Source organism: Callorhinus ursinus, unplaced genomic scaffold, assembly GCF_003265705.2.
Source record: "Callorhinus ursinus isolate GAN/ISIS: 27379988/994484 unplaced genomic scaffold, GSC_fseal_2.0 scaffold8, whole genome shotgun sequence".
Taxonomy (NCBI): domain Eukaryota; kingdom Metazoa; phylum Chordata; class Mammalia; order Carnivora; family Otariidae; genus Callorhinus; species Callorhinus ursinus.
In genome coordinates, this window is record NW_027397070.1 from 20,580,119 (window position 1) to 20,592,013 (window position 11,895).

Here is an 11,895-nt window from a genome sequence, read left to right on the forward strand (position 1 = left end):
GAGAGAACTGCAGCAAAGAAACTGCCTTTTCCACTACAAGCTACATGTAGTGAAAAGAAAATATAGCTATAGAGCATATTTTACCCTTTTCAACAGGGTTTATTAGAGAAAGGATATATTAAGTAATTATTTCAATCAACAACTTACTTTGTTTCCAAATGGGTATTTCAATATATGCTAGATTTGAATGAAAATAACACAGTAATTTTAAACCACTAGTTTTTATTGTTCATTTTCCAACCAGTGGTCCATGTCTTGGGGTTTCCTTTTATCTCCCTGTTCACAAAGCTACTTCCAAATGCCTACACTTTTCTAAAGTGTTTATGTCCCCTAGCTTCTGATTGCTAACTTAGTTAAGACCTGATTACAGCTGAGAAAGAGGCCTCTATTTTATTTCTATATGAAAGACACCCTCCACTTCGAAGGCAAGGACCTGTTCCTTCTTGATATTAGACAAATCTTCAGGGGCAGGATCCAGTTCTAAAGGCTCTTCAAGTTTTTGCTGATCTTCCAAAACCAGTGATTCTAATTTTACCACTGGGACATCTGTTGTCTGGAGATATTGATATTCAGTAGACATATGGTCTACCAAAGCCTCATTTATAGCAATGTGTTCAGATGGTGGAGGCTGAACTTTAGCAAGGACATCTTCTATAGAGATTTGTGTAATAAAGTCCTCTTCAGCTGCTGGAAACTATTTGTCAACAGGGACCATTTCTAAAGTAGTTTCTTCATCGGATGGATGAAGTTCAACGAGGACTCCTCCAGCTGGTGCAGACCAAACTTCAGCTGGGGTATCTTCTTTAGGGACCTCCTCCGCTGGTGGAGACCAAATTTCAGCTGAGGCCTCCTCAGCTGGTGCGGACCAAATTTTAGCTGGGGTATCTTCTTTAGGGACCTCCTCAGCTGGTGGAGACCAAATTTCAGCTGAGGCCTCTTCTGCAGGGCCTGCCTCAGCTGGTAGATACCAAACTTCATCTGGGGCCTCTTCTGCAGGAGACTTCTTAGCTGGTGGAAATTGTACTTCATCTGGAGCCTCTTCTGTAAGAGCCTCCTCAACTGGAGGAGGCCAAATTTCAGCTGGGGCCTCTTCTGCAGGGCCTGCCTCAGCTGATAGATACCAAACTTCATCTGGGGTCTCTTCTGCAGGAGGTTCCTCAGCTAGTGGAAACTGTACTTCATCCGGAACCTCTTCTGCAGGAGCCTCCTCAGCTGGTGGAAACTGTACTTCATCTGGAGCCTTTTCTGCAGGAGCCTCCTCAGCTGGTAAAGACCAAATTTCATCTGGAGCTTCTTCTTCAGGGCCCTCATCAGCTGGTGGAGCCCAAACTGCACCTTGGGTGTCTTCTGCAGGGGCATCCTCAGCTGGTAAAGACTGAACTTCAGGAGATGTCTCAGCTGGTGGAGGCTGAACTTCAGCTGGGGCCTGTTCTGCAGGGGTCTCTTCAGCTAGTGGAGGCTGAACTTCAGCTGGGGCCTCTTCTGCAGGGGCCTCCACAGCTGGTGGAAGCTGAAGTTCTGGGGCCTCTTGTGTAGGAGGCTCTTCAGCTGATAGAGGCTGAACTTCAGCATAAGCCTCTTCTGAAAAAGTCTTTTCAGCAGGGATAGACTCTACTTTAGCAGGGGCCTCTTCTGCAGGAGTCTCCTCAGTTGGGGAAAGCTGTACTTCAATAGAAGCTTCTTCAACTTTTGGAGACTGAACTTCATCAGGGGGCCCTTCTGAAAGAGTCTCTTCACCCAGTGTGGGCTCTACTTTAGCAGGGCCCTTTTCTACAGGATCCTCTTCAATTGGTGGAGGCTGAAGTTCAGTTGGGGAGTTTTCTGTAGTAGTCTCCTCAGTTGGCAGAGGTTGCATTTCAGCAGAGATCTCTTCTGCAGTGGGAGGCTGTACTTCACCTAGAACATACTGCCCATCTTCTGAAAGTTCCAAAGAACCCTTTTTGCTTTGTTGACCAAATAGAAATCTGCTGATATATATCTGCCCAATTGCTTCATCTTTACTTGTTGAAGGTTGCAATTCAGGATGTTCACTAATGAAAAATTTCCCTGAGGATTTATGTTTCTGCAGAACCTCATTTGACTTTGAAAAAGAGCTATCTGGCCTGCCAATAACCATTATTTCTGTTTCACTAAAGTATGTCTGCTGTTCCTTGCTCACTTTTTCTTTTTGAGGAATGTTCATCATTGTCCAGTGTCCAGTACAACTGGTCTGCTGAGATCTGTCTATTTTGAATTGAACTGAATGTCTGCTTGGTGGAATTTCTACTTCCTGAACACTCTCTGGACATTCAGGGACTGCTTCTCCAACAGCAGCTGGCTTTTCTTCAGGTATCACTGTTTCACTAACTGACATGATTTCTTCTTTTTTCTCTTCTACAGTAGCATCTGTTTGCAGAGATTTATCTGTCATATCCTGTACACGCTTTCTCTTTGTCCAAGTTTGCTGAAGTTGAGAAGATACTCTGAGAGACTCATAGTTGACTTTGCTTCCAGGAATATTACCAATACTAAGCGTAGCTTTAGGGCCAGATGATTGTGATATAGGCAAGTGTTTCTTTTTCTCTGTCACTTCAGTCTGCTGGGATTTGTCTACCGTTGGTTGGCTGGGTCGTCTTCTCTTTCGAATTTCTTGTCTCCCTGCTGAGATAGGCTGATCAGGTTCATCACCTTCTTCCATTTCTAAAACTGGTGAATTTCAAACATATTACTCTTCAAGTAATTAATCATCAAGAATCACAAATGTACCAGACAGGTAAGGCTTTGTCTTTCTTCATTAAGTGTTGTTCTGTTGAGATACCTTAGAAAAAAGTAATTAATAAATTACTGCATTCTGTACTACACTCTTGTTGGATCCCACCTTACTCAGTAAGCATCTCTCTTGTTTAGTCTCTCATATGACTAATCTCACTTCTAGAAGTTTCCCTTAAAGGTCTATGACATCACAGTCAATTCTCCCTACAAGGTTCCATTGGTGGTGTTCCAAGCACATTTTAACTTTGTATAAACACTCATAAACAATGACTACAAGTGAGAGAGCTACTATTTGAAACATCAAGTTGAAAAAAGCATTTGTCTATCAGAGGAACATCAAGTAAACTCCAGTAATGTTGCTTCCTAATAGTTGAAAGTGATGTTTTTTAAATTTCAATTCTGTTAATTCTGTTATCAAAGACAGTTATATTGCAGAACTCAGAATGCTGCAGCCTATTTTGAATTGTTGGAGAAAACAAATGATACATGTATGTGGCAATGTTCTATCAAAATGTATACTTACTTGATTTAGAAGAAAGTGAATACTGTTTTAAAAATTTGAGTTCTGAGGTCCATTCCAGGTAAACTCCATTTCTCTGTCCTCAGCACTCAGGAACTACAAGAGCCTACTATCTATATTGATAGTAGGCTATATATATATATATCCTATATATTATATATGCAAATATGCTACCTATATATATAGCATATTTGCATTCTCAAACAACTTGAGATATTTTTATTTTCAACTATTTCAGAAAATATTTCCACCCAAAGTCTGCTAAATAAAAAAATGTTAAGTCTAAAGATCTGTCACATGAAATAAAATGCCTTTTTAAATATACAAGCTACTGAATAACCACATAGGAATAAATTCCCCAATGAAGATAAAACTGTAAATTGAAGCCTTGAAATAGAGGAAACCCAGTTAAGCAAATTCTAAATGATATTATAATAGATTAGGAATGTAAATAAAACTTTAACTTACACATCACACAAAAATTTTACTAGCAAGATGAAAATTTATCAAAAGATGTGCAAAAAACACATCACTTTGGTCTCTAGAAAGTTAAAAGGAAGAAAACAGACTTCAAAAATGTAGTCACAGAGACAAACATATCTAAACAATCATTATGACTTGATTAACCTAGAAATATTTTTAAATTTCTTTATGCCTCAGGAAATATAAAAATGTCATTGAATAATTACACTTTTTTGACATGCATTAGTCTTCATTGTAGTTAGGTCATCTTAGCCAAATAACACTTTTCACATTCTTTGACCCAGTCCCTAAAACAACCTCAGTCTCTTGGTAGGGATCAGTGAATATTTGTTCAGAATAATTTAACGAATGTGTTAAAAACCATGTTGCTTGTCTTACAGCTCAACTTGCTCTGCTTTAATTTTTGTCCATTCTTTTCCACTATGTTCTATCTTTCTAAGAATTAATAAAGTGAAATATAACAATAGTCATTTTACAAAAGAACTGATATAGGTTTTCATCAGACTGGCTATAGTTTGAAAATTGGTTGTTTCTCAACCTCTTTGTGGTCTGGTGTTCTCAATTGCATCTGTCCCACATTGCATGTGTCTTTTGTAATCAAGTTTCTGAGATTTTATAGAATATCTTCAAAGTCCATTTTGGGTTGATTTATAACAAGAAATAAATTTCAAAACTAACATTTTATTCATTGGATTATGCAACTGCACGTACTGGATTAATTTTGCTGCCTCAACTTAAATAAGATTTTACCAAATCTTCCATAGATATAACTTGAATTTTCAATATCACTTAAAATTTCAATTTCTAATTATTTGATATTTACTTTCCCCTCCAAGAAATAATAAAGAATCCACAAATGCTCCTTTTCCCCTGCTGATCTACCTACCCAACTAATCATTATTCAACCTATCTTGTCAATTTAGGATTTGGTATTTTACCCTTTGTTCTAGAAATCTACATGATTCCATTTTCTCCCATTTACTTGGTTCACATCTGTTATGGATTGAATTGTATATCCCAAAAAGATGTGTTGGGTACTGTGAAAGTGATATTATTTGGTAAAAGGATCTTTGCAAATGTAATCAGGTCAAGTGGTTCTTATAGAAAGAGGGGGAAAAAACACAGAGGGAAGATGTTCATGAGAAGATGGAGGCGGAGATTTGTGTTATGCTGCCATAGGCAAGGAATACCTAGGGCTACCAGAAGCTAAAAGAAGCTGGCTTCAGAGGGAGCATGGCTCTGCCAATGATTTGGGACTTCAAGCCTCTAGAACTGTGAGAGAATAACGTTCTATTGTTTTAACCCAGTATGTGGTACTTTATTATAGCAGCTCTAGGAAACTAATACAACATTCTTTCAGAACCCCATATTTCTGATTTCTGCTTGGAATGCTGTACTCCAACTCTTTCTCAATCTCTAGAGCTAGTTTCTTTATTTCTAATTCAGGTCTGGCATTTGGTTTCACACAATATTTGACTCATTTCCATGATCATAAAACCAGAGGGATTTGCTGAAAGGCTTCTATGTGATGATTTGCATTTAATGTTAGCACAAACAAATTTGCCAAGTAGCACTTAATTTCTTTTTATTATAATAACTTGGAAAGCTATCATATAGAGTGGCAGAGATATTTCAAATCAATGTAAACCAAATATCTAAACTGTGACCTATATTGCTTTGTTCTCAGTATATCAAATAAGGTGAAGTCTGAAAAATGCCCACTGGATATAATAACTATAAGATTATTGGTAATTTTAATAAGAGCAGTTTCAGTGAAAGGGTGGGGATAGATGCCATATAATTCTAAAATCTCTGTGAATTAAAAATAAAATTAAAGTGCAATGAAAATCTAGGAAAAATAAGTGCAAACTATCACATAGACAAAGAGCTGTATTTAATATACTAAAAGATTTTAGAAATCAATATAAAGGTAACAATAGAAAAATTAACAAAGGACATGAATAAAAAATTTATGGATGAAAAATAGGTAAACAATAAATATATAAAAGAGATCAAGTTCACTTCTAAAATAAAAATTAAAATACCAATGTAACATTAGCAAATATTTATTTTAAAGTTAATACCCCCCCAAAGTGAGAGTATTATTAAATGGATAGCTTCATACATTACTGGCAGACATTTGAATTGATACAAACTTTATTCTGGATAATCTGAAAGTAAATATCAAATATTTCTAAAATGTGCATACTATTTGCCCACAATTTTACTTCCAATTCTACTTAATTTTTGGAAATAATTATTACCTCAAAAAATATTTATTGAGTATCTATGTATTCTAGGGACAGTTGCCAGGTATTGAGGAAACAAGAACACAAAAAGACATTGTTTCCTATCTTTGTGAATCTCACAGTCCATTGGGAGAAACTGAATAAATAAATATAAAAATTGTAGAAAATATTGTTAAGTAGTAAAGAGAAAATATATTTTACCTAGAGTAATAGGACCAAAAGGGTTTTAATAAAGGAGAGAGCATCTAATTGAGAAAGCATCCAATGGAGTAAGAATAGAAAGAAAATTCTAAAAACTGTAAGAAAAATCTGCTGTGGCAAGAGAAAAGGCTAAGTGAGCAAAGGAAATCATTCATCAAAATGTGCTGGAAGAAGTAGATAGGGGACTGATGATGCATTGACTTGCAAACTCTAAGAAGTATTGTTATTTTGGATCTAACAATTATAAATATTTATGCACCCAATATCAGAATACCTAAATATACAAAACAAATATTAAGATATCTGAAGGGATAAGTAGACAACAATACAATAAAAGTAAATGAGTTGATTACTCCACTGTCATTAATGAATAGATCATCCAGATAGAAAATTAATAAGAAAACTTGGCCTTGAACTATACTTTAGATCAGATGGACCTCACAGACACCTATAGAACATTCTTTCCAACAGCAAGAAAATAAACATTCTTCTCTAACACAGACAAAACATTCTTTAGGATAGATCATATGTTATCTGACAAAACAAGTTTTTTAAACATTTGAGAAAACTGAAATCATATCAAGCATCTTTGCTAATCACAATGGTATGAAATTAGAAATCAATTACAAGAAGATAACAGGAAAATTCACAAGTATATTAAGAAACATATTGCTGAACAACCAACCCCCAGCATAAACACATGGCTACCTGAAAGAACCACCTCCACAACAACATTCACTAACATGTTTACACCAAGCCCTGCCTCCCCACCCCAGCCTTTGGCAGATCTGCCTTTTCTAGTCACACTTGCCTCAGTCCCAAAACTGCAGGTCTTCTACCAAGAAGATTAAAGCAAACCTTGCCAACAAAGCATCTACTGGCCCACACACTGTGCAGGGCCTTGGTCCCCATTGCAGGGGTGGCAGCAGCAGTGGTGGAGACTGCAAGTCTCAATTCACAAGCAGATTGGTGTACACCTTGTTAAAACTGTGTGCCCCATCCCAGCTGGGTATATATGTATATGGGTATTTAGACTGTGGGGGGTAGAGAGCCTCCATCAGCCAGCTACCAGCAAGTGATAGAGTGGCAGAGCACTAAATTGGAAATTTTTAGAATTCTGCTCCAGTGAGGGACATCACTTAGGAGGCTAAGCAGGGGTAGAACCCTAGCTGGGACAGTGTGGTCTCAGGCCCCTCAGAGTCACAGGAAGACCAGGGGTGTCTGAGTGTAACAGAGCTCCCAGGCATCACAGTAGGGAAGCCGGCTAAAAAGAGTGAGCCCAGGAGTGGGTTGGTGAAGATGCAGAGAAAGGGAAACCCTCCTACACTATTTGTGGGAATGCAAGCTGGTGCAGCCACTCTGAAAAACAGTTAAAAAAAGTAACAAAATGGCAGTATGGAGGTTCCTCAAACAGTTGAAAATAGAGCTACCCTATGACCCAGCAATTGCACTACTGTGTATTTACCCCAAAGATACAAATGTAGTGATCCAAAGAGGCACCTGCACCCCAATGTTTATAGCAGCAATGTCCACAATAGCCAAACTATGCAAAGAGCTCAGATGTCCATTGACAGATGAATGGATAAAGAAGAGGTGCTGTGTGAAGATAGATATATATATATAATGGAATATTGCACAGTCATCAAAAAATGAAATCTTGCCATTTGCAATGATGTGGATGGAACTAGAGGGTATTATGCTAAGTGAAATAAGTCCACCAGAGAAAGACAATTATCATATGATCTCACTAATATGTGGAATTTAAGAAACAAAACAGAGAATCATAGGGGAAGAGAGGAAAAAATAAAACAAGATGAAACCAGAGAGAGAGATAAACCATGAGAGATTCTTAATCATAGGAAACATTCTCAGGATTGCTGGAGGGGAAGGGGGTGGAGGTATGGGGTAACTGGGTGATGGACATTAAGGAGGGCATGTGATGTAATGAGCACTGGGTATTATATAAGACTGATCAAGCACAGGCTTCTACCTCTAAAACCAGTAATACATTATATGTTAATTGAATTTAAATTAAAAATTTTTAAATACATACATACATACATACATACATACACTAGACAGAATAAGTAGACTAGAAGAGACAGGGAATGAATTAGTGACCTGGAGGACAGAATAATGGAAAGTAATCAACCTGAGTAGGTGAGAGAGAAAAAATTACACAAAATCAGAATAGACTTAGGGAACACAGTGATTCTATCAAGCATAATAACATTTGTGTATATGGATCCCAGAAGAAGAAATGAGAGAAAAGGGGGCAGAAAATTTATTTGAAGGAATAATAGCTGAAAACTTTCCTAATCTGAGGAAAGAAACATAGCCATATCCAGAAGGCACAAAGATTCCCCCAAAAATCAACCCAAGGAGGTCTACACCAAGACACAGAGTATTTAAATGGCAAAAAATAATGATAAAGAAAAAAATTTTTAAAGCAGCAACAGAAGAGAAGACAGTTACATACAATGAAAACCCTGTAAGGCTATCAGTGGATTTTTCAACAGAAACTTTGCAGGCAAGAAGAAAGTGGCATGATATATTTAAAATGCAGAAAGGGAAAAATGTGCAGCCAAGAATACTCTACCCAGCAAAGCTATCATTCAGAATAGAAGGAGAGATAAAGAGTTTCCCAAACAAAATCTAAAGGAGTTCACGACCACTAAACCAGCCCAACAAGAAATGTTAAAGGGGACTTGTCAAGTGGAAAGTAAAGACCATAAGTCAGAAATGTAGGAAGCACAAAAGCAGTAAAAATAAGTATATCTTAAAATGCTTACAAAAATAAGTATATCAGTCCAGGTACACACAAAATATTTTATTTTTTTAATAATATTTTATTGTTATGTTAATCACCATACATTACATCATTAGTTTTTGATGTAGTGTTCCATGATTCATTGTTTGTGCTTAACACCCAGTGCTCCACGCAGAATAGGTACACACAAAATAAAAGGTATGACAACACTTACCTAAAATGTGGGATGAGAGGAGTAAAGAAAGGTTCAAATATCAACTTAATATAGACTGCTATATGCAGATGTTATATATAAACTGAATGGTAACCACAAATCAAAAAATAGTAATAGATATGCAAAGTATAAAGAGAAAGGAATCCATATATATCACTAAAGAAAGCCAGCAAACCATGAGAGATCAACAAAAGAAAGGATCAGAGAACTATAGAACAACCACAAAAAGTAACAAAATGGTGGGGCGCCTGGGTGGCTCAGTCATTAAGCATCTGCCTTCAGCTCAGGTCATGATCCCAGGGTCCTGGGATCGAGCCCCACATTGGGCTCCCCTGCTCAGCGGGAAGACCGCTTCTCCCTCTCCCACTCCCCCTGCTTGTGTTCCCTCTCTCACTGTCTCTCTCTGTCAAATAAATAAATAAAATCTTTTAAAAACAAAGTAAGAAAATAGCAATAAATACATACCTACCAATAATTACTTAGAATATAAAGGGACTAAACACTCCAATCAAAAGACATAGGGTGATAGAATGGATTTAAAAACAAGACCAATTTATATGTTATATATAAGAGATAATTTCAGGCCTACTTACACTGAAAGTAAGGGAATGGAAAAATATTTATCATGCAAATGGATATCAAAAGAAAGCCAGGGAAGCAATGGGTACACCAGTTAAAATACACATTAAAACAAAGACCATAACAAGAGAAAAAGAAGGATATTACATAAAGGAGACAATCTAACAAGATGATATAATAACTGTAAAAGTTTATGTACCAATGTGGGAGCACCCAAATACATAAAACAGTCAATAGCAAACTTAAAGGAACTCATCGATACTACTACAATAATAGAAGGGGACTTTAACACCCCATTTACATCAATGAATAGATGATCCAAACAAAATCAACAAGGAAAGAGTGCCTTTGAATGACACATTGGACCACATGGATTCCACAGATATATCCAGAACATTCCATTTTAAAGGTACAGAATACACAATCTTTTCAAGTGCACATGGAACATTCTTTATAATAGATTACATAATAGGCCACAAAACAAGTTTCAATAAGTTCAACAAGATCAAAGTCATACCATGCATCTTTTCTGACCACAATGCTACCAAACTAGAAGTCAACCACAAGAAAAACTCTGGAAAGAGCACAAATACATAAAGGTTAAATAACACGCTACTAAGCAATGAATTGGTCAACCAAGAAACCCAAGAGGAAATTAAAAATACATGGATAGAAATCAAAATGAAAACACAACTATCCAAAACCATGGAGATGCAGCAAAAGCAGTTCCAAGAGGGAAGTTTATAGCAACGCAGGCCTATCAAGAAGCAAGAAAAATCTCAAACAACCTAACTTTATACATAAAGGAGCTAGAAAAAGAACAAAAAACAAAACGACAAACCAGCAGAAGGAAGGACACAATAACAATTAGAGCAGAAATAAAAGATATAGACACTAAAAAAACAATAGAACAGATCAATGAAACCAGGAGTTGGTTCTTTGAAAAGATCAACAAAATTGATAAACGCAACAAGACTCATCAAAAATTGGGGGGAGACTCAAACAAAATCAGAAATGAAAGAAAAAAAATAACAAGTGACACCACAGAAATACAAAGGATTATAAGAGAATATTATGAAAAATTATATGCTAAAAAATTGGACAACTGAGAAGAAATAGATAAATTCCTAGAAAAATGTAAACTACCAAACCTGAAACAGAAAGAAACAGAAAATTTGAACAGACTAACTACTAGCAATGAAATTGAATAAGTAATTGAAAAAGAAAAAGAAAAAAAACTCCCAACAAAAAAAAAGTCCACAACCAGATGGCTTCACAGGTGAATTCTAACAAACATTTAAAGAAGAGTGAATTCTCAAACTTCTCCAAACACTGGAAGAGGAAAAATCTTCCAAATTGATTCTATGAGGCCAGCATTATCTGGATACCCAAATCAGAGAAAGATACCATTAAAAAAGAAAACTAAAGGTGAAAATCTCTCATGAACACTGAGGCAAAAATCCTCGACAAAATACTAGCAAACCAAATACAACAATACATTTAAAAAATCATTCACTGAGATCAAGTGGGATTTATTACTGAGATCCAGGGTAGCTCAATATTCAGAAATCAATCAGTGTGATACTTTACATAAATAAGAGAAGGATAAAAACTCTTTGATCATTTCAATAGAGGCAGAAAAAGCATTTGACAAAGTACAACATTCATTCATGATAAAAACTCACAACAAAGTAGATTTAGAGGGAACATACCTCCACATAATAAAAGCCTTACATGAAAAACCCACAGCTAACATCATACTCAATGGGAAAAAAGCTGAGAGCTTTTCCCTAAGATCAGAAGCAAGACAAGGATGTCCACTTTCACCACTTCTATTCAAAATAGTACTAGAAGTCCTAGCCACAGCAATCTGACAGCAAAAGGAAATAAAAGTCATCAAATCAGTAAGGAAGAAGTAAAACTTTCACTACATGCAGATAACATATTATAGGTAAAAAACCCCAAAGAGTCCACCAAAAAACTACTAGAACTGATAAATGAAATCAGTAAGTCACAGGATACAAAATCAGTATACAGAAATTGTTGCATTTTTAAACACTAAAAATGAAGTAGCAAAAAGAAATTAAGAAAACAATCCTATTTACAATTGCACCAAAATAATAAAATG

General features: G+C 36.3%; 1 protein-coding gene across 1 annotated transcript; it reads right to left on the minus strand.

The window, feature by feature from the left end:
* Window positions 1-233: 233 nt before the first annotated feature.
* FSCB (fibrous sheath CABYR binding protein) lies at window positions 234-2,879 on the minus strand. The gene has a single exon (XM_025869135.2). The coding sequence runs from the start codon at window positions 2,675-2,677 to the stop codon at window positions 695-697; it is 1,983 nt and encodes a 660-aa protein (XP_025724920.1). The 5' UTR covers window positions 2,678-2,879; the 3' UTR covers window positions 234-694.
* Window positions 2,880-11,895: the final 9,016 nt, after the last annotated feature.